The following is a 23640-nucleotide window of genomic DNA, read 5'->3' on the forward strand; positions in this document are numbered from 1 at the left end:
TCACATTAACAGCCGAACTATTCAAGTTCTCATTTAAATAAACCAAACGTCCACCTTTGCTGCTAGATTTCAATAATAATCCTATAAAATGTCCAAATCTGGTATTTCCTTTTGAAATCACGCACATCGGCAGCACTGATCATAAACATATAGACTCCAACTGAGCGCTGCACGTCTTTTCCACCTCGCCTCTACAGGAGGAGAAGGAAAGTGTGTCATTGTTAGAAAAACTGAAGCTGTCAGCTGGTTTGATTTTGGGGTCAGGAAGCGAGGAAGCCAATGCGGAAGATAACAAGCCTCGCACAGACGTGTGAGTGCGCCGGCGCGCTCGTGTCAACCGCGTAGAAGCGCGAGCCACGCCACCAGCAGAGAGGGGTTCCCCTTTCCGCGCGCGCGGAGCAGAGAGGCTGACGGAGGCTCTTTTTAAACTCGGACAACAGACAAAGAGGAAGTACCGCAGAGGGCTGAGTGAACAGCACGGAACTCCAACTGAACTTAGTTCGAGTTTAGCGACCAGATTTGAAGTTTAAAGCGAGTCGGCGTGGCGCCTCTCCCGGTGCGCCCTCACGACGGATCTACGTCTCCAGTGCCCAAAGAGTGCAGGGGGGGAAGAGCTCCAAGGACCTGGTGCGTTTTCTGGGACCGGAATAAACGCTGGGAAGGGGTTCCCACATTTGCGATGATCTCATTTAGACAGCCGCTCGAATCGCCCCGTCGTACGCAAGCGGAGCCCCGACTGTGATGGATGCGCCCCGGGTACCGCAGGTCACCATCACCCCGGAGGGGGGCGGCTCCTCCCGGGAGATGCAGCAGGAGGACTGGGATGATGCTGCGGACGGCGCCCTGCGCAGGAAACTGTCCAACTCGTCCATCTCCTCCACGGGCTCCTCGGCTGTGGAGTCCGAGGACGATTTACTGAGCGACAACGAGAGCAAAAGCAAAGGCCTCATCACTCTGGAGCACCTGGTGGACGCTGGGGAGGTGAGTCCAGGTTGGATTACAGTGTAAAGAACCATTCAAAAACAATACTCCTGTATCCATTACTGTGCATGACGAATAGACTGCAGCGTGTGGCTTCGTAGATGGAGCATCCTCAAGTTCTTTATCGTCTATGAACAACAATTACATTGAAGCAGTCATTGGAAATTCTTAGTTTTCAGACTCCCTCAAACAATCCTCATGCAAATATGTATCAAGAAGAAAATCACACGATTAAAAAATGAGAATCAAAGACGTTGCGCACTTCACAGGAATAGTATAATGTATATAAAGTATAATAATATCTTTTTATAATTATACTATTCCTGTGATTACAGTGACAGTTTTACAGAATAAAGTGCAACTTAAACAGGTTTTGCAGTAAATGCATTAGATGTCTTTGCGTAATGAGAGTTGTCTGTTTAGACGTTTACTGACCAAAACAGTTGCTCTACCCTCCTGCGTATCTTTCCCAACCTGCGCCTGTGGTCAGGCTGCCCAGTTACAGTAAAGAGCTGATGTTTTGGAAACAAGAAACAGCCAAGCACAGCAATTAGCAAACTACTTCCTCACAGAGGATCACTGGGATCTGTGCCCTCAGAGAGGATCCGATTACACCGTTTCATTTTGAAGGTATTTTTCTAGTTTCTCTGCACTTATGTAGTTTCAGATCTGTGAGATTTCAGTTTTCCAGATGATTAGATGATTTCCAGTAGTGATTAGATTCATGCTACTTTCCCCTCGTTGCTAAAGATCATGTGCAAAAAACAATCCCAGCCAGAGAGCCCAGGATGATCTTGGATGAAATTTGATTGAAATCACATTATCCGTCCTTATGTTTAATGACTTATCAGCTCCTTATTGATTCCAGGCGCCTCTTAAACCTACGTGGAGAAGTTGTGTTTAATTCACTGCGTATTCAACAATAGTAAACATGAATTTGTGGCGTGTTTAATGTCAGATGACGCTGTGGAACTGTAAGTCCTGACCTTTCTCACTGCACGGCCCTCCTTCAGCACACAGGCTGGTGTTAAAGGATCGGCCGTTACTTCAATAGACGCTGAGGGTGGAAATTTGTTTGACATTCTTGGCTGATAAAGCTTTCTGCTTGTGGCTGATGACGCCTCAGTCTCAGTGGACGTGTTTGTGTGTGAAAAGAGTCCAGTTTTATACCTTTCAGAAGCAGAAACTCTCATATGATCGTATAGATTTGAACCTGCATTTGCACCAAAGGAAATAAGTGTGATTAGTGAGCCCTGCCTTTTGGTTCTAACAACATAATCTGCCTTTTGTCTAAACTGTCACCCCATTAGAAGGTATTTATATTGCCTCTCTTTGCCTTCTCCATACAAGGACTGTAGCTGTCACTTTATTTCAAACACACTGAATACACACTGCCCGTTAAACCAGTGTGTTTATGTGCGAGTGCTTGTTTGAGGCTCAGCATGAAGTTTTTCCCCAAATAAAATTCACTTTGAGCTCTTTATTGGCCCTTTAAGGCATCATAATGTCAAAAGGAAATATATTTTTTTCTTCTTCATGTCACCTCTGAAAATAGCCACTCTGCTGCTTCTGCCCCCTCGGCCCACACACCCGCCAATGTGACATTGTGTAATGTTGTTCTGTGGTCAGTAGCCAGTGTGAGCCTTGGTCCTTTGACATTTAACAAAGAACAACTTCAGGAAGTCAAAAACACGTGCGTATCGTCACTTAGCTTTTGGTTGCTGCGTGTGTAATAAAGTGCACAGCAAAGTGCCTTTTTTTTTTTTAATCCAAATGCAGCAGAGGAGAGACAGGTGGACAGACAGGCTCTCCGTGGTGACATGATTCATATGATCAGCAGCAGTTAACGTCTCCAGCGGCACTTGAAGGCGACGATGCAGCGTGACAAACAAGGCATGAGTAACAGTGGCTGGCTGAGTGACTCACCTCGTCTCACTCCTTGGAACTGAATGGATGGAAACGGGTGGAGTTTGCTGTCGGGGGGTCTGTGTATAAAAGGACAGGGCTTAGATTGTTGAAGAAAACCAAGCGGAAAGCAAACATTAGCCTGATAGATCCCTTTCATCTGTGGGAGTAAACAACACGGTATATCTTTGTATAAACTTCTACAAGCGGTGCAAAGTAACTCTAAGTTCTCTGCTTCAGTACAATTTGAGGTACTTCTATTTTATTTTTGTATTTCCTTCTGCTTACCTACGATTGCAAATAAGATTTTACACATAAAATACATATAATAAGCTTATTAAACCAGTGTTTCCCAAACATTATGGCTCGTAATGCCTCATAAATAAACAGTGTCAGCTGTCTGAGTAGAGACGAGGTCAAATTATGCAAAATTCCACCATGGATGATGAGTATTGATGCACTCAGTTTATACAGTAAGCAGACCTGTTATTTCTAGTTCTTAATTGAGTGTGAAAGCAATATTATCAGTGCAAACTCTTGTGGCTGGCCGGGACCGTGTTTTTGCGTGAATTAAATGACGTGAAATAATGTGTCAAATGTAAATATTGGATGAAGAGCTGCGGAGGGTCATCGTGTTTACATCAAAACTCAAGTTGAGATGACAGTTTCCATCCTCTCTGAGTGTGAGGTTCAGACTTTACACCGCAGACTTGTGTGTGATAAATACACACCATTTGATTTGATTGTTTTAATTCAAACATCATCAGCTGGTAACAAGTATTCAGTAGGAAGGCGTAATGGCGTCTCCGATGGTGTTAAAGACTGGATGAACAAATGCCCGCCTGTGGAAGTCTGGCACCTTCACAGTGTGATATTATCAGTAAACACATTACAGTAAGTGAAGCATATCGCCTGACATTTAAGTGTTTCACTAGCACGAGTCCCTGTTTCATTTCCTGTTTCAATCAGAACGCACAGAATAAAATAACCTCTCCAAAGGACAAAAACGCTACATTTTCTCCTCAACGCTCCGGGATCTAATATGCATTCAGTGTATTTTCCTTATGATTTATATGTGAGACGATGGTTCAGAAATATGATCCTTCTCCGTGTTAAAGTGAGTGTTGTTGGAGATGCGGCCGGTTTTTCTGGGAGGGAATAAAACAGTCAGTTCTCCACAAGTGTGAAGAAATGCTGCGTCTCTGTGAAATACGCAAGCTGTCACTGTGTGTGTGTGTGTGTGTGTGTGTGTGTGTGTGTGTGTGTGTGTGTGTGTGTGTGTGTGTGTGTGTGTGAGACAGGCAGAGAAAGGAGGACAAAGCGAGGGTGGTATGAGAAGTCCTTAAACAAACAACCACAGAAAATTAAACGTTTCTGCCAAGAAAAGATAATTCACGCGTCAATAATCATTTTTTTATTGTTGTCGTTCAGGATTCAGTTCATACTTTGATTTGTTGCAAACATTCATACGGCGGCAAATAAAAGTTGAATCGAGATCGTTCAGATTTTCCAATTTTCCAACAGATGATGTTTTATTCAGCGTGACATTCTGAAAATATCAGCAACGCAAGCAGAAAACGTCTTGAGCTGTAAATTGATATTAGCTAGTCCATTTGTTTCTGTCTACGTCTCAAAGCCCAATCCGCCATCACAACACGCTGGAGATGCTGAATAGAGATGTCGAGGGCAGATACGATGTTTCCACAGAAATGGCATTTAACTGACCTAGATTGGTTTCACGCAGGCCTGGCATCAGATTGACTGGGTATCAGGCCATGGTCAGCACTTCTTCCTGTTCTCAGATCATTTATGTGAACAGATCAACAGAGCGATCTGTGGCCTCGGTTCTATTCTGTTCTCTTATGTTGGGTTTTTCCCCGTCGTCTTCTCCAGAGCAAGCCGTGGTGGAAGCTGAAGACGATCGTCCACTGGCCCTTCAGCGTTACTCAGAGGAGGAAACTCAACTGGGTTCAGCTCGCCGGCCATAAAGGTATGACCTGCTCCGATCAGTGGTTTCCTTTCACACCACCTTCCTGCCACAAACACAGAAATATAACCTTGGCCGAGCTGCATGTTCTTATGAGGGTGTATCTTTAAATCCCTCATCCTTCCTGTTTGTGAATGCGTGAAATCCAAAGCGTTGGCCTTCATCTCATCTCAGGTAACTTCAAGGCGGCAGACGAGGGCAACATCCTGAAGAAGTTCTCGGAAAACGAGGTGCGTTGTTTCGAGGAGCTGAGGGAAGACGCCCTGCTCCCGTTTGTGCCTTGTTACCACGGCACCGTGGAAAAAGATGGAGAGTCTTTCCTTCATATGACCGACCTGCTGGCTAACTTTGACCTTCCCAACGTCATGGACTGCAAGATGGGAGTAAGGTAATCACGCGAGGATTTCATTTGATTCCTTATCATCGATATTTCGTCATCGATTTTTGTAATTAGACCCAGATTTTTAGTCCCCATACAACTGTTGTTTATTTCCGCTATGTCAGATAATGTCCTTGTTTGTTTCCGTATGGGATGTGTATGTTGATACTTCACGCTCATGTTGTGTTGAATGGGCTAACAGGACGTGCAGCCTGGTGACAGTATGTGTTGTTGCTCTACAAGGGAACACCTGTTGTTACTGCAGGCTATATGCTTGGCTTCCTGTCACAGCGGGCGGGATGCTTCACTGTGCACACACACACACACACACACACACACACACACACACACGTCCATATGCATGAATGCACATATGCATTTATACATGCGCATGCACGTACAGGCGTGCAGGTGTCTGGTCGGTTCAACCTACACATGTGCACTGAACGTACAGACAACAGCGAATCGTTTTGCGTATCTGTCTGTATTTCTGAGCTACGTGCACACACACACACACACACACACACACACACACACGCACACACACACACTCAGGGTGTCCCTGGAGTCTCCCCCTTCATCATAAACATTCACAACCACAGAGTCGCAAACCGCTAAGCTGCACTCAGACTTTCACACAGTTGAACGCTGCTTGCTTGCTGGAGTCTCCTCTCAGCTTCCCTCCTCCACACAGAGGAAGTGCGGCTCGCAAAGAGAAACTGAAATTCACATCTTTTCGCACATAACCCGTCTGACACGAATGCAACAAGTGTGCATGGGCTGCTGCGCTGTAGCAGAATGTAGCACTTACACTGTATATACAATATGATCCTGGGTAGCAGAAACCCCTTTGTAAGCACCCATGCTGATGTAAGACAAACCCTGAAGTTAAACAACCATTTGCTTACATGAAGAGGACACTTTTGACAGCTTTGTGTAAACATGCAATGACCGCACCTGAAGGCGCTCGCTCCCGCCTGTTTCAGGACGTACTTGGAGGAGGAGCTCGTTCGGGCGCGGGAGCGGCCCAAGCCGAGGGAAGACCTGTACAAGAAGATGATGGAGGTGGACAGCGAAGGCCCGACTTCCCAGGAGCATTCCCAACGGGGCGTCACCAAACCTCGCTACATGCAGTGGAGGGAGACCATGAGCTCCACCAACACCCTGGGCTTCAGGATAGAAGGGATCAAGGTAGAGGGAGGGATATGGACGATATGCCAATACACTTACACAGTTGAACAATACACTAAAAAAAGGAGAATTGCACATGAGAAATCATTTGAAGGAAGTAAAACAGCTAAAAGAAGAGTGAAAATTGGAATTTAAGTCAATTAAATGAGGCAGGTTTAAAGAATGCACTTAAATTCACAGGTCAAAATAAATGTTATTGTGTGATATCCCCCTCCTTTCAGAAATGTGACGGGACATGTCGGACCGACTTCAAGAAAACCCGATCGAAGCAGGACGTCGTCCAGGTGTTGAGGGACTTTGTCGGACCGAACGTCAACATCATAGTATGTTCGCTTCTGTCCACATATTTGCTTTTCATTCGTGCGTGGAAGGACACACACAAAACATACTTTACTGTGCAAATACACGAGGCAGTATCTTTCATATCCGCGTTCAGTGTTTGGACAAATGTCTGGTATTTTGCATGCTCTATCCTTCCTTGGAATACAAAAAGCTTTGTGTTTGAGCCGCACATAGCAAATAGTAACTGCAATTAAGGCTGTTTGAGTGGGAGGTTCCCAAATAGACGCTGAGTCGGCAGTCACTTGTGTAACAACTGTAAGTTTCTAATTCGTGGATTGTGATTTAAGTAGATTTGAAATTAAATGCTGGGATTTGGGTGATGTTAGTATTTTACGATCCACCCGTCACGTTGTTTTTTTTCTTTCTTGAAACACAGACTTCTTACCTGAGCAGACTGGCGGAGATCCGGCAGGCCCTGAACACATCGCAGTTCTTCAAGCAGCACGAGGTGATGACGATCTACACACAAGAAAAACACACTTTTCTGTAACTTATGTGAGAGATGGAACAAAATTTATCAAATTGTTATTCATGCACGGATGAATCGAAGCAGACAAAGGAAACAGCTAACATGAAACCCTTCATTTTGTAGGTCATCGGCAGCTCTCTCCTCTTTATCCATGACCACACTGGCAACGCACAGGTCTGGATCATTGACTTTGGCAAGACCACAGCGTTACCAGAGGGCCAGACATTAAACCACGACATTCCCTGGCAGGAGGGAAACCGGGAGGATGGCTACCTCTGGGGGCTGGAAAACCTCATCCACACACTGGAGTCCGTCAGCAATGAAGGCACCAGCGACCGCTCAGTTACCAAAGGAAAGAATCAAACTACCGACACAGATGATCAGTGACATTCGACTTGTAGATTGGTGAAGGAAACGCAAACTATTTTAATGGACATCACAGGGAGACCTTCGGGGAGGGTTTCTTGTGTCGATCTGCTTTGGGTGCTGGATAATAAATGTGATTTTGTGTAACTGAAGAAGAGTTTTATGAAGCCACTGACGGTGATACTGAACAGAGAGAAGCAGAATTAATTTGTCATAAGTTACTGAATGAGTGAACAAATTAATTGACACTAATTCAACTTCCTCCAAAATGAACAGAAGTGAAAGTGTAGGGATTCTGCATTTTTGTTTCAGAGTAACGTGTGAAGGAAACGCAACAAGGAGACTCCACCGACTTCCTTATTACCGCCCAGCCCTGATGTTATCAGCCAAGTGTAATATTCTGTGTATGGAGATCAAAGACATAACTACAACACATAACGTACTGTCAACATAGTACAGCATACTGTATAATGATTACCTGTGTCACCTTTAGGACAAACTCTTATTGTACATACATTTATATTTGCATCACTGATTTTATTCCTGTAATCAAACATGTAATTCTTTTCATTTCTTTGTTAAAGCGCCGTTTTTTTTGTTGTGCAAATGAAATGAGTGAAAATGTGCATGGAATTAAAAGGGGGACGTAGTTTACATTTTTTTTAAACTTGAATAGTTAAAATACATTTGTGGTATGTTAAAATGCATTGACTGAGTTCACCCCGTGCAACTGACCACACTAACGCAAATACGATCAATATATGTTGATTTATTTGGGGCACAGTTAGGTTAGAGGGACGTGTGAAAGACAGTATATTGCATAGAAGGTCTTTGCATTTTTGGTTGATAACATCCTCAGCTACATAAAGAATACAGGGGGAAAAAAACAACCTTTTCAATGGGTGTGAAATAAAATACACCAGGCCATAAAAAAATACATATACAACGTGAGCAAGACACGGATGATGTTTTCTTTCTCTGTAAAAGAAATTCCACAACAGCCATTATTTCTCAATGGCTCTTTCTATAATGAGTCTTTGGGGGGAAAAAAAGTCAGCATTTCTAAAAGATGTTATTTCCAAATGGACTTCTCAACCAAAATCATACTCACTAATATCAGCATAACAACATACAGTAAAGCCTGTAGAACCCTTAGATAAGTGTAACTATTCATTCAACATACTAAAAAATAAACTATCCACATGTTTAGGCTCAAAAACGACGGACATGTATCGGATAAAACTACCAAATCGATTAAATAAGAATAACCTGAAAACATTAATACTGAATAGATCTCTTAACGATTGAATCTTTGATTAAATGTATTAACTGAGATACCTGCAGCAGCATGTTTGGTATATCAGCTCTCAATACCTCCCCCTGCTGAGTAAACATAGGTACTACTAGCGCTACACCAGTAGACACTGTTGTATTTAATGGCAGTGATCAACTACAAATACAGATCCATCATTAACATAAATGAATACAAATAAATGATAAAACAGCTACAATGGGTTAGTCAAGTGAACGGAGTGTAAGTGAGTACAAAAATAGCTAATATTTTCACAGCTGCTTGGTCATCAAATTCAACACGCTTATACATTTATTTATGAGACCTCCCGCAGTCCAGTTACATACTGTGATATGGGGAAAGAAAAATGTCAAAAATATATGCAAAGCCAAATCAAGATATATGTGGTTTGGCAAAAAAAAAAAAAAATCTCAGCACAGACCATACAGTGATTTTCACACGGGCTAATCACTAGAAACGATTTTAGCCAACCATAAGTGGACTGTTTTTAAGGGAAATATATGTGTATCTTTCTTTCAGATTTAGATGAGAAAAATCAATAGAAAATTTAAGTTAACAGCCGGTGAGCTTATCTGCCTGCTTGCATCGCTAAAGCTCACCAATAAACAGATTTTCAGAGTCAGAGTCTTCGTGAGTGTGAGGTTTCCTGGAAATGAGCTGTGACTCCGTGAACACCAGACCAATACTAGCAGCATGGACTGGGAAGAGGTCAAGGTCAGCGACCTTGTTGTCACGTGGCTGAAATTGCATTCTTAAAGCTTAATCCACCTCCATGCTGCACATGTGTTTTCACATTATTTGGGTCGAAAGCCAATCAGTAGTGTAGCACGTACCGTTAATTGCTAAAGGGTGCATATGATTACAAATTAAACTGCTTTGGTAACTCTTTATCTTTTACTGAATTTCAAACATTTAAAATGAACAATTCTAAAATAAAAAAAACATACGCTTGGCGATTCTCTTCCCACAGGCTCAATATTTCCAGCTTGTTATGGTCCTACTGTACACAGATGACTACAAGTCCCACAAATTGTTTGCGATAATGCAACATATGCTACTTCCAAATCTTCTGAAAACCAAAAAAAAGGTAGAAAAGGAGTCAAACGACAGCAGTGATTTCGTGTGGAGTGTCGTCCAGTGTTTCCAGCTTCAGTGTTTCAGCTACCGGTGTACCAGAGGGCCCAGGACGGAGCCCTGAGGCCAGCGTCGGCTCTCTGTATCACAGTGCAGAATAGTGTTTGTGTTTTTCCAGCATTCCAGGAGCTCTAATAATACGATGACGTGGCACTCTGTAACTGAGCCTCCGTCGTCATGCTTGTTGTTCCAATAATCCAGCCTCAGGTCGTGAGAAAAAGGGGCTTCGGGTGACATTCGATTCTCGTATCGATCAAAATCCCTGTTACAGTGAGCCGCTTCTTAGATGGGAGTCACACTGAGGTCTTCAGACAGAGAAAAGCCTGAGTCTCTGTCGCGCGTGGGTTTCTCGGCTTTGGCGTGTCTCCTCACGTCCTCGTGTCCGTAGCTGGCGTGGCGTTTCAGCAGCAGCTTGGGCATACAAGACGAGGAGCTATGTAGGCCCAAGGCCAGGCCCAGGCTGGTCCCCGAGGAGACGCTAGGGGCAGAGCTGGTGTTTGTGACAGCATTTGGGGCTTTTGGCATGACCAAGGGTAGGCTCTCTGCCTCGTAGCTTTGCTCATCATAGGCATAGTTGACGTTGCCACAGGGGAAACTCTGGAGCTTAGCGAGGTCCATACCCGTTTTTGTGGCGCCACCTGTCGTCTTATGGGAGGATGTGCTCAGGGCAGTTTGAGACGGGCAGGACGGGGATGAGGTTGAGGAAGTGCAGAGGCTGGAAGGGCTGTTGATGCCGTCGCACCCAGCCTCACTGCTTTCTCCTGGCTGTTGTTGGCCCGTCGTTCCTGCGGTGGAGGTGGAAGCAGCAGAGCTCGACAGTGGCATGGACTGAGTGTGAGCAAGTGTTTTCTTCCCCCGGAAGTTTTCCAAAACCCAGGAACCGTACGTGGGGTTCCACAGGTTCTTTGTCTTGTTCTTCAGCCTCTGGCTCCCTGAGGAGGAGCTGTTCCTGGAGCAAGGTCGGTGATGAGGAGGCTCCGGGTGGAGCCAGTGGCCTCCCGCTGACGAGCAAGGGGCAGGAACAGACTCGGCCCAGGACGGCTCCAAGGCCTCGCGGCACGATGTCACCTCGTGGTGGACAGGTTGGGTCCTCTGGGGGAGTAGACGGGGTTTAGTGGGCTGTGGAGGGAGAGGGGAGGGAACAAGGCTCAGAGAGGAGAGACCCGGCTGTGAGGAGGGAGCCTGGGAAACGGGATGGGAAACCAGGAGCGGAGTGAGGCTGCTGGAGGTGTGGTCAGAGGGACGGATTATCGTGCCGCCATCGTCCTCTGCGGTGGGGGTATATTCCACTGGTAGGGGTGTGTTGATCACATCAGGGTCCTGATGGAGGGTAGTGAAGGGGAAAGGGAATCAAATAAACAGAATGAAGGAAGGAAAAGTAAATATTACACTTATTTAAACACAAATGGCAAAGTTATGTAGACGTGAGCCGTAGAGTTTACCTGAGAGCAGTAGTTAATTCTCTCCAGGATACTGGAGAAGTTGGGTCGATGCTCGGGACAGTGCTGCCAACACTGGGTCATGATCCGATAGCTACATGCAAACCAGCAGACACAAAGCTCAGTTATGGTGTTTAAGCTGCACTTTTATATACAATCTCAATGCTATTAGACGAATGATATTTATCATTTAACACATCAATCGTCACCGCGTGCTGATCACTTTTATGAGAGAAAAGAACCCGAGAAAAGGTGCAGAAATTCAATCAATTCCATGTATTTACTGTATATTATATATATATATATTTCCAGCCAGTACTCACACAGGCCCCGGGCAGCTCTTGGGAGGATCCATCCTGCCTCCGCTGGTGACAAACTCCAGCACCTCTTGGTTGGTTTTACACGGATACGGCATGAAACCCAGAGAGAGGATCTCCCACAGCAGCACTCCGAATGACCTGCAGGGGGAGAGACAGATCAACAACTGAGCCACGGACTTGGTCGTGTTCCTCAGACTGAGGACACCAGAATACATCTGAAGGCCCTGCCTCTCTTTATAACATTCGTAAAAACATGTACGGTATAAAAATGCCGTCTCACATTAACACTCTAATTGCATGAATTAAGTTCAAGCCTTTTATGAACGTGATCTGTACAAAAACATTTCTTCTCGTCTCCAAAACAGAAATGTTGACGTTGTTTGGCCTATGGTGGATGTTAAACCTCTTTTGTCATCGTAATAAAGCGGTTTGGACACGCGTCACTGCCTTCTTTTTGCAAGTGGCTTGGTGATCTTGAATACAGATGCCGAAGCTGTCTTTTAAACTGACGTCAGTCTCTCCAGCTGTGTAGTGCTGACTTCACCGATGCTTTTTGGATTAGCTGCAATCAGGTGCTGGGAAATAATTTGGCTGTGACGTACACAACAAAACAAATCTTCAATGCAAACCTATTTGTGACAGTTCAAAGTAACTCCGAGCTAAAAGGTCTTAAACCAAGAAAAAAGGGAACTGTGACTGAAAACAGTTCCTCTTTGTGGATTCATAACTACTATTGTGTACAGCAGAGATCTTCAACAGGGGGCTTCAACACGGCTTGTATACATACATGATTACAAAGTTCTTTAATACCTGGCACTATAAGCTGCACTACACATTATTATTGACCGGTTTAATAAGCAACAACATTTTATATGATATGTAATAGGAGGTCACACCACTTTGTCACTATAGGCTGAGGGGTCCTTGGCCTGAAAGACGTTGAAGACCCCGGGTGTACTGTATATTACCTGCTCAGTATTCATACCATGTATCAGTCTTGCAGGTGAAAATCCCCTCCATGAAGGCCTCTGGTGGCATCCATTTAACTGGCAGCATCGCACGACCACCTTTCCTGTAATAGCTGGCTCTGGAAAACAAAGAAAAATCTGATTTAGGGATGTCCTTTTATCATCAGTACAGAAGAGATGGTGAATACCTCGAAGGCCATGAACTCAGAGAGTGTGAGATGATGCAGATTCAGCAAACAAACCTGTATATGTCTCGTGCCATGCCAAAGTCCCCAATTTTGGCCACTCTGTCTGGTCCAAGGCAGGTCAGCAGGCAATTTCTAGCAGCAATGTCTCTGAAAAACAATGATTTGTTACTAAATGTACCTCCTTTATGGCACTAAACTCTGGAATCACAGTGTATTTTAGTTAAGCAAGGCTCATTGTTTCTAATTATGCAACAAGTGTCCAAGTATACTGTATATGAAAAAATTACAGAATTCGATTTTTTAAAAAGGTTAACAAAACAATATCCCTCAATCAAACAAAACACTATTTGCATTGCAGATCTGAACCTGTGTATGAAGTGGTTCTCCTCCAGGTAGCGACAGCCGAAGGCGATGTCTCTGGCCATTTGCAGCAGCTCCTGCATGGTGAGAGAGGAGGTCTGGCCCTGGATACACCACAGCTCAGTTTAGTGTACCAAACAAACAAACACACCCACACACACACAGAAAGGTGTAGTGCAGACGTACAGCTCGTGGCCTGTTCTGTCTCAGGAAGCTCTTCATGTCTCCACCGGTCATCAGCTCCAGCAGGATGAAACGAGGCAGGATGTTCAGACTGACGCCGATGCAGCGCACGATGTTGTCATGGCTGAACTTGCTGCGTGGACAAACAGTGGACTCAAAATATAGAATGTGCTGGTTGTTAATGTATTTTTCATGCAGGATACAAAGGGGCGGAAGAAAGACATCATAATGGAGACGAGATAGAGGACATGGGTTCAAGCTGGATTTGAGACTGCAGATTTTTCTACACTTAAATCTTAAGTGCAGTTTTTATTGGCTTGTGTTAATTCACCCTAATCGGTCTATTGTCCTGTTCTGTTTGTTTGTTTGTTTTTCTGGTTTGGTTTTAATTCCCTGTTATTATATATCGCACACAGGTTTTTGCAAATCCTGTAAGGAGAGGAATGATAATAAAGTCAAGCTTGATTTTTGCGGCTGAATAACTTCCATACGTGTGTCATATGTATCTCAGCGGTATTATTTAGAGGGGCATCTGGTCCAATCCTGGATTTCTAAAAAAAAAAATGCCTCTAATAAAAGCAAAATGCCTGACAGATGTTTGGAAAGGAGACTGGTTACACACAGGTCATCAACTGGAACTTTATCTGTATTATAGTTATTATACGGACGTAAAAAAAAATATCCCTGCTGACATTGTCCTCAAATAAATGTCCTCTCAAATAATAAAGATGAAAAACAGCTCATTACATCTGGCTCCAGCTGACACACATGCTGCATTACACATCAGGTTTGCTGTACAAAGGATGTAACGGGTCAATCAATGTGTGAACTGCAACATGGTTTACCTCATAATCAAGGCCTCCATCAGGAAATCCATTTCGTCCTGCTCGGAACAGATTTCTGGAAGAGTCTGAAAGAACCAGCGGAGCAATTTCAGGTGTGTTTGTGTGTTGTTGTCAAGAGGACGGATATTCTTAGACCTAATCAGCAGACTATTGAAAAAGCAAACCCATGTGAACTCACTCAGCTTGTATATTTTGTACGTTTCTGTAGTTTTAAAGTGATCTGAGGGCATTGAGTGACTTCTTTTTTTTGGCCACCAATCATTTTTTTTTACACAACAAACCATTTGTAATGGAAAATGTTCATTATATGTAGTTCCCTTCTCTAAATAATCAAATAACAAAAACCTTGTCTTTTCAGTTCTATCATGCGTGTGTGACCTTTAGATCCAAGAGGCAGGGAAGCTCCCCCTGTGGGATGCTGCTGAATCGATTATATGTAATGAACGTAAATCCCATCGAGGTGCTATCATCTGACACTTAGGTGCAACTTGTCTTCATGTGCCCCGCGGCGTGTGCGCTGACCTTTATGGCCACCTGCATGGGGCCGTTATCGCTGCTCATCCCCAGAACTTGTCCTTCATAGACTTCGCCAAATGCGCCGTGGCCGAGAGCCCTGAACAAAACAAACAAGGTGAACAATGGAAGTGAAACCGTCTGTTAAAAGACGATCTTTAGTTAAGGACATCAGCACAGATCACAACCTCCAACGGATATTTGGACATGGTGTCCAGGTGTGCTGTACCTGAGAAGTGTGATGTTCTTGCGCGGTACTTCCTTCAGTTCATTGAGCGAGGCAGCCTTCCCTGCGAAGCAGTAGTTGGGGTTGTAGTCCGTCATGATGGTGGAGGAGCGGATCTTACTCAGCTTGTACTCTGGACTCTGCAGACGCCCCCTCACTGCATGCAGGTAGTTCTTCCTGCGGTACCACACTGAAGACAGAGACACAATAAAACCAGCTTCTTTTACTTCAAAGTCGAAGAACGTTCTTTTTTCTTTTTGTTTGCTGTTTTTTTTCCACACCACTAACTGGACCCCAAACTTGCATTTAAGTTGTAGGAGCAACTTCCTGACTGTCTGCTAACTGTAGGAGCGGTAACACAAGGAGCGGTCAGACCACATCTCAATAGTCGATGCTCATCAATGTAAAAGCAACATCCTTAGGGCCAGTGGGGGGGAAAGCAAGACTGTAAAAAAAAAGTGGGATGACAGAAAAATTCCCCTTTAAGAAGACGAATCCATCCAAACACAGTGTTTTGCAGGATACATGTGGGATGTCCTCTCCTTGGTTACTGCTCCTAGACTGTCTGTGCCAGTGAGTTTGGACTCACCCGACATGGAGGCAGCCCACATCCCTGATGCAGGTTGGTAGTCTGCCAGGGAGGGGGTGTTGCGTGCAGGTAAGAGGTGCCGTCGAGCCATCGCCCGGTGCAGATGCTAGGGACTCGGGGAGGGTTGGGATGAGGGGTGGGTGGAGGAGGAGGGGAAGGAGGAGGAGGAGGAGCAGATGGGGCACCCAGGGGAACAGACTACCTCCCTGCATGGGGGAGAGCTCAGGTGAAGAGACACTGTTAACCTGAAGGATGCGTGGAGGTGGGCTTTTTGCAACGGAAAGCAACATGAATATGCACAAATGTTTTTTTGTTTTAATATTTCATTTATTCACTTGCACATTCACACAATTACACACAGTGCAGTTAGTGAGGAAGTCACTAAATAGCTCATCCACTATTCATAAAGAAGTTGTGCATAGAAGTCAGCTTAGTTTGCACTTTGTTTGGTTATTATAGGAGTACAAGGTCATGCAGTTTCACTCCACAGCTCTTTGTTCATGACTGGTAAGAATTAACAAAACAACCATCTGCAATTCATATCTGTGTGATTATACAGAATGCATCTATGTAGCTATACCAAACCCCTTTTTTCCCCCCACATACCAACATTTTCATTTATTTCCCCACCTTTTCTGTTCAAAACTCCCGTCTTTTCAGTAAAAATACCATTTATCCAGCTGTCTGCTGGCCTCTACTTCCACGATCCTACTTCCACTTTAATGTATTTCTTATTTTTTTTAATAAAATATAAGCACCATATAAACATTGTGAAATCTCCTGAAAGGATGATGTTCCCCAAAAGGAAGAATCAATCCATCCTATATTCTCAACATGCATTTCTCTGGTTTACTGTGAAGAAAACCAATAGTTGACTTCCAATGTGCCTTCCACACATTTACATTTGCATCTATTATCAGAGGGTTTGCCACTAGAACATATTATTATCACATGATGGAGAACAAGAATAAAGCTCATGAATTGTCCAAAATTAAAAGGGGATCCTCTGGGAAGCTCAGGAAATATTATAAAATATATATTTCAAAAATGATTCTCCTTTAGTGGCTTTACATTTAAGTCCATCAGAACGGGCCTCACTAGAATCAACAGGAATCTTACAAGATATTTTGATTAAGGGCTGGTTAGAAAACATTAACCTGCTCAGGTTTCACTCAAAATTTTTTTTTCCCATTTTGCTCCTTTAATCCTTCAGATTTACTTTATATCCATCACTTTCGTCACAGGAGGTGTGTATTGTATGCACTAGTTCAGTCAAAACACCAAAATTATTTTGGCACCTGGTTGTCTTGTCAGACCGCATGAAAGCCCAGGGAGATGAAAACGTGATTGATATTTTACAGGAAATCCGTGCTGTGCAGATTTCTCCAGAGGCCCTGACGCAAAGTTCACACAGACTTCCCTGTTGGGCTGAAGTTAATATCCAGCCCTTCCAGTGAGGTTATTGAGAGGACGAGAGAGAATCTTCTGTATTCAACAGCAGTCAGTGACGGGGGTTTATGGGTCGACCGAAATGTCAAAATTCCCTTCCTAATTATCTGCAGCACATGGTTGTCAAAAAAGGTGACAAAAGGTGCAAGAAAGTGTTATTCGCTGTATAATCCCTCACTGTCCTATATTACTGCTCGTTGTCACAACTGCATCTGTATAGTGTCTGTCGTTAATAAAGCTAGATTTAGTATACAAGTCAACGTCAAACAGTATATATTGCATAGCAGCTTTTAAGATAAATAATAAAAACAACATTAGTGGCATTAGGTAATGTAAGAATGATAATTCATATCAAATTTTAGATTGTTTTCATTCCTCAGTTGTCTCGTTAGAGCGTTCATTGTTAATTCCCTAATAATTCCTATAAGCAGTTTATTTGCACAAGAAGCATCATAAAGGCTGTTGCTGCACGTCTGACTGTCATATCCTAATACTCCTATCACAGAGTCAATGCCCGTGGGTAGAGATGAACTGTGTGCTTCTCAAAACCACTATCACTTATCACAGTTCTACATTTTACCCATATTGTTATGTAATCCTCGTGTCTCATAGTCGTGATTGTGTCTTTTCTTTTCTTTTTCTCCGGCCATTGGATCATGGCGCCTCACCTTTTGCCACTGTCTAATCTCACTAATCAGTACACGTTTCCAGCTGAGATAAACATCCTCGTTAAATGTCATGTTGATGATGATGATGATGTATGTTTATAGTAAAGTCAAACAGTGAGATGCTTACAGTGCATCTGCTGTTTCGTATTTCCGTGTAAGTAATCACACTGTAGGCAATAAATACAACATATTATCTCATCTGCCGATAATCTTGTTTAACACTCGTTGGTGGCACAAAAAAAAAAGAAAAGAAAAGAAAGCCATAAAAAGATTTAACCTGAAATAAGTGTTTGTATTAAAAGTTTCCATATGTGCTCTGCAACATTAAATTCAGAGCCCCGTCTCCCCGTGACTCCCTTTCATCAACCGTTTCACAGCCAGGAGGGCACTTTAAACCGACGCTATGCCTGTTTCTGTTGTGAGCAACATCTGGAAGCATAATTAGATGGATCCAGTGGCTGCTCACAGCCGGTGGAAGGTGGTTGAAACAGACTGCACACAGAACTGGGAGAGTCTCTTACTGAGGATGACGCCGGTGCAGATCAGCGCGATGCCGCTCGCGATGGTGGAGACCACGACTGCCAGGATCAAAGAGGTCGACATCTGGCCCTGCAGAGCTGGGCCGTGTGGAGCTGCTTGGATAGAGGGGGGCCCCCGATTAATAAACTTCACAACGGGGGGTTTAGTTTAGATGCTCTGTGTTTCGTTGTAAATACTTGTTAGGGGTATGTGCATCGTTGGACATTAACAACATTATGGCTGTCATCAAAGAGAAAAAGCAGAAAAAGGATCACGTACCTACGGCGCTGACACATGTGACATTATCGCTGGCCAGGACTTCGTCGTCGTCGTCGCAGAGACAGAGGATGAGGTGGGTGTCCTCGTCCCGTTTGCAGCTCTGTGTTTGACAGTGGCTGCAGTTCAGCTGCACCTTGATCTCGCACTCACCGTGACTCTCCATGGCTACAGGAAACAACACACACACGTAGTATCACAAACACACAAACCACCCCACTACTGTAAATACTGGCTAGAGCATTGTGGCTGAAAATAGTCCCCAACATATGTACTGTATGAGCAGTGTTCCGTTTCTAACACTCGCACCGAGGGTTTTGGTGTTTTCGTGAGAGTTGTTGATGATGAGGAAAAACAGAACATCACTGGCCTTGTACTTTAATCTCCGAACACATCACATGTTGTGCAATTCTGTCCGTGTTTTTGTCAAACACGACATGTGCTTGTAATAAAATCTTTTCCATTATTAAATTAACTCTAATCTGTGACCTAAACTGTCGGTATGAATACAAGAGGAATATGTCAGACCTCATCCATCACTTCAAAAGATGATTAAAGCCACTCGAGGAACTTTCATTTTTGTGTTGATTTTGGTGGCCCCTGTAGACACCAGCGCACCTCTTACATTTATTGCAGTATGGTCCGACAGTCTTCCCCTCACAGTCCTGGTTCTCCTGGTTCTCTCAACACTCACCATTTAAAAGTCAATATCTTTATTTCAATTTTTGCTGGATAACAACAGCGTCTTTCATGCGAGGATGGAGGGCAACGAGCTGCACGAGGCTTTGAATTAACCGGCTGCCCTCATCTTTGCTCCCGCTGAACAAATCAGACCGTCGTCTCACCAACAAAACAACATATATCCGTGCGCATGTGTGAGGCCTGACTGTTCACACGGATAGTCTGACACACACACACACACACACACACACACACACACACACACACACACACACACACACACACACACACACACACACACACACACACACACACACACACACACACACACACACACACACACACACACACACACACACACACACACACACACACACACACACACACACACACACACACACACACACAGGTATACCCAGAGGCATAAGATCAATTGCTTGCAGAAACCCAGGAGGTTCGGATTTAATCACCACATCAGCAGCGTGTCTTTACCGTGTGTAATGTTGTCTGTTTCTGAAGGACCAAAGATGTCCTTTTCATATTACTAATTATGTGATCACATGCACTTTGTTTTTCTTGACTGTTCTTTTCTAGTTGAATTAAGAAATACATCTGTTTTTCTTCCAGTGATGCCTTTTTTCCTCTCCTCTACTCAATCTAGCCCTCCTCCATTTCCACCCCTCCACTCTGGCAGAGTCATCGTCGGATTTATCGCCATCACTGTCTTCACAACATTAACATATGATGTCAGTCTCACCTGCCAGAGGCTGCAGGAAAATCTCTCCCATCGGATGAATGAATGAGATTCCATTCTGACCGTCGGCTGTTATCTCATCTGTCAGCGCCGAGTCGCCTCCTGTCACAAGATGCATGTTGTGAACTCTCTCTCTCTCCAATCAGTCAGCATTAAACATACCCTTAATCCCTTCTCAGCCAACTATGAGTTTTTTCTGGACAGATAAAAACACAATGTTGCACGGCACCCATCATTTTCCCTCCGTGACAAAGAGCTGAAAGAATGTGAGATTAGAGTGCAAAGCTCTTATAATTAACCTCCTCTGTCCTGCTGGTTCTGACAAACTGTTCAGCCACTCAAGGACAAAAGCATTGAAATATGTATAATTAGTACGCATGATTACCATGGCAACAAATCAACAATCACACAGGTCAGAAATGGTAAAGCAACCTAAGGGTAGCTGACAGAATAATGCTACCTCTGTAACCTCCTCCGCCACCTCCGGCAGTGCAGGCCCCTCCTCCACCTCCAAATCCCCCAAAGGTGGACCAGCTGAGCTTGGACAGGGCCAGGGGACATGGGGACCCCCCCTCAGCACCGTCCACCAGAGACTTTCCCGCCCTCAGGTGTGAACTAGGACTGTCTTTCCAGCCTCCACCTCCACCTTTAGGGGCACAAACACAGAAACAAACAGTATTTCTTATCATACCTATTACGTCATTCATATTTTGTCAGGGGAAAAAAATATGATTACAGCTCAGGAGAAAAATGTTGCAATGTTAGACCGCAGTAGATCACTGCATTGCATGTCCACACAGTTGGGGGACGGTAAAGACATAAATTTTTTCTTTTAAATTACGTTTTGATGACATGTTATGTGCACGGAAAGTAAGATAGAAAGCAGATATTTGCATATGGATGCAGAATCTGTAGGCATTGGGACGTACCTAGACTCAACATAAAACTGACGTTTCTAAATGTTTAGACTTGCTCTTGTATTGCATGCTCTTGTTTTTACCAATGTTATGTATAGTGAGTTGACCACAACATTTCATTGCGTCTGCTGGCTACACTGGAAGCCCAGAATTATTGTCCCCCTTAATGCTTAATCATCGTGGGTTCAGAGATTGAATCAGATGGAAATTCTTGATCTGGCTGAGCAAATAGTAGCAGAGGAATTCAGATATTCGTCTGACTGGATGTGGAGCCAGAAAATCGGGCTCTGCTCGGTGAATTAGGGACTATAAATCTAAAGAGGGTAAGATTTTATGGGTAAAGAGCTCAGTGTTGTTGTGACTTAGTTTGAGTAAAGCATTAGAGATACGCAGCATAGAAACTAGACACAAAGCTCTTCGTCTGTCCACCGCTGGTTGTCGCGTTTCTTCGTTTCCATTTACAGGATTGAGACTTCACCCAACACAGGCTTCTGTTGCTTCTGGCTTTCGTCCATCACTTTACACCCTTCCACACCGATGTCGCCGACAGCCACACACTTTTTTTTTTTTAAATATTGATATGCAAAGTTGGAATTTAACTTGAAGAAGATCAGAAGGCCCTCTAAACCAATTCGATGCATGGCGGTGTGTGACATCAGGGTGACCACTTCCCCCCCAGTTCAACACGCAGCTCACACGAATGCACAAACACACACACACACACACACACACACACACACACACACACACACACACACACACACACACACACACACACACACACACACACACACACACACACACACACACACACACACACACACACACACACACACACACACACACACACACACACACACACACACACCTCCTCTACACACTACTAAGAGCCACTTATTTCTGCTGACACTCCTGATCTTTATCTAAACATACCCACAGAGGTTTCAATAAGATGAGCTGATAGACTGTCTGTGTTGAGACTCTGCCGGTCAGAGGGGATTTACTGAGAACGTTCCAGCAGGAATTTCCAGGAGGAAAGAGTGACCTCTCGGCCATATATGTCTTGCTTCAACCTGTCAGGGAACTAAAAATACCATCCACATAGATCCCATTATCCACAGGAAAACACACCCTGGTGTGTGAGAGCATGCGTGCCTAATGTGTGCTGCGTCTGTGTGTCTACAGAACAAACATCAGCCAACAGGTCTCTATGGGCAGCTCCTTCCTGAGACATCAACCTGTCATATGAGGCTCGCACGTTCTTAACTAGGCCATGTTGTTTCTCCGTGATCATCAAGTATGCACCCGAGCCTGCAACAGTGTCATCAGAAATAATGTTTTATATTGATTTTATACGGTATAACCCATGTTAATGTTTTATTCTGTCCTTTCTCTGGTGTTGTCCTCAAACAATAATGTGGAAGTGAAGAAAAATGTTTCAGTAATTAGGGTTTACAAGTACAGAAAAAAATATTCTTTGTGCATTTGTCATCACCTCTGGAATACGTTTATTTTCGGACATTTTTGAACGCATTTCAAAGCTCAGGAACTATAAGCGTGATAATTAAAACTAACCAGAACATTCCTGGCCCGCATCACATGTTGACAATATCTCTGTCTCCAACTGTCAACCGCCTAAAAAAAAAAAAGACGACAAACCAACCCCCCAAATGACTTACAGACTTCGCTGTCAGGTTTTAATTGAAACTGCTTTCGATTAGATATATTTGCTATGCAGACTGTTGATGGCACGGTCTGTGGATTATCCAGAAAAACAGGAACTATAATTCTGGAAAGACATTTTTTTTCCAATGTGATCGTCACAATGTCCGGAGGGAGTAACCTCACCTTCAGATATTTTAAAACCTGGGCAAATGAAACCAAAAGTGTTTATTTTCTTTGTATAGTTTGGTTGAGATGGCTCTTTAACTAAACAGTACATCCACATTAGTAGTAAGGACTATAATATAGTACCTGCTGCACCAGTTTGACCGTTGGTACTGGAAGCTATGGTGCTGTTTTCATACTGCTCCAGTTGTATCAGGTCCAGACTGGACTCCGGGTCCTCCAAGTAGGCATTTCCTCCTCCGCCAGCTGCAATCAGCAAGGGAACCAGCTCGCCTCCCTCCATCTGTCAAGGCAGCGTCACTCATTTGAGGCATTGACAACTTTTATCATGACCCAGGAAATGTATTACAGATGGGAGATCATAATAAAAGAGACGACTGGACATTTTTCTTGTGCTGATTTGATCCATGTTAACCCCGTGGATTAGTGAGCCACACTGCTGAATCGTTTCAATATGTCTCCAGAGATGTATTATGCCGAGCATTGTCCTACACTTAATCCTCACAACAAACAAAGAGAAAGGACACAGAATGATGCATCACCTTAAAGATGTAGGTGGCTCCCCCTCCTCCGCCTCCTCCCCCGGCCCACTCGGCCCCGGCCTCTCCCCCGAGGTTGTCTTCAATCACCGAAGACTCGCCCAGGCAGATCTTCTGGGTGTGGGGATTTCTCTACACCACGTGGAGAGAGAGAGGCAGAGAGGGAGGTTTGAGTCCCATAGAAGGCAAGTCCCTTTCTTGTCTCCTCTCTCCCTCACAAGATATATCCCAGTGGGACAGCACACACTTCAATAAATCCTCCCAGCTTGTGTCCTCGGGTTCAGCCGACTCA

The 23640-nt window shown here is 44.1% G+C and overlaps 2 protein-coding genes across 3 annotated transcripts in view; one reads left to right on the top strand and one right to left on the bottom strand.

The window, feature by feature from the left end:
- Positions 1-337: 337 nt before the first annotated feature.
- On the top strand, positions 338-8274 carry itpka (inositol-trisphosphate 3-kinase A). Its single transcript, XM_084014237.1, has 7 exons — positions 338-981; positions 4780-4876; positions 5048-5261; positions 6239-6443; positions 6665-6766; positions 7162-7233; positions 7378-8274. The coding sequence occupies exons 1-7, from the start codon at positions 742-744 to the stop codon at positions 7639-7641; spliced, it is 1194 nt and encodes a 397-aa protein (XP_083870363.1). The 5' UTR covers positions 338-741; the 3' UTR covers positions 7642-8274.
- Positions 8275-8373: 99 nt separating this feature from the next.
- The window catches only part of ltk (leukocyte receptor tyrosine kinase), a 43565-nt gene continuing 28298 nt past the window's right edge, over positions 8374-23640 (bottom strand). Inside the window, exons 14-29 of one of the 2 annotated variants that reach the window (XM_084014233.1) lie at positions 23352-23480; positions 22936-23092; positions 20505-20690; positions 20048-20146; positions 18613-18777; positions 18336-18446; positions 15112-15298; positions 14892-14982; positions 14370-14434; positions 13528-13657; positions 13348-13445; positions 13036-13128; positions 12811-12912; positions 11829-11963; positions 11509-11599; positions 8374-11386 (exon numbers count right to left, since the gene is read on the bottom strand). In XM_084014233.1, the coding sequence (XP_083870359.1) occupies positions 10349-11386; positions 11509-11599; positions 11829-11963; positions 12811-12912; positions 13036-13128; positions 13348-13445; positions 13528-13657; positions 14370-14434; positions 14892-14982; positions 15112-15298; positions 18336-18446; positions 18613-18777; positions 20048-20146; positions 20505-20690; positions 22936-23092; positions 23352-23480 (2877 nt within the window). In that variant the 3' untranslated portion in view covers positions 8374-10348. Of the gene's footprint in view, positions 11387-11508; positions 11600-11828; positions 11964-12810; positions 12913-13035; positions 13129-13347; positions 13446-13527; positions 13658-14369; positions 14435-14891; positions 14983-15111; positions 15299-18335; positions 18450-18612; positions 18778-20047; positions 20147-20504; positions 20691-22935; positions 23093-23351; positions 23481-23640 lie in introns of both variants that reach the window. The other variant, XM_084014232.1, reaches the window with a different exon arrangement.

The sequence above is a fragment of the Eutrigla gurnardus genome (assembly GCF_963514095.1).
Source record: "Eutrigla gurnardus genome assembly, chromosome: 7".
Taxonomy (NCBI): Eukaryota; Metazoa; Chordata; class Actinopteri; order Perciformes; family Triglidae; genus Eutrigla; species Eutrigla gurnardus.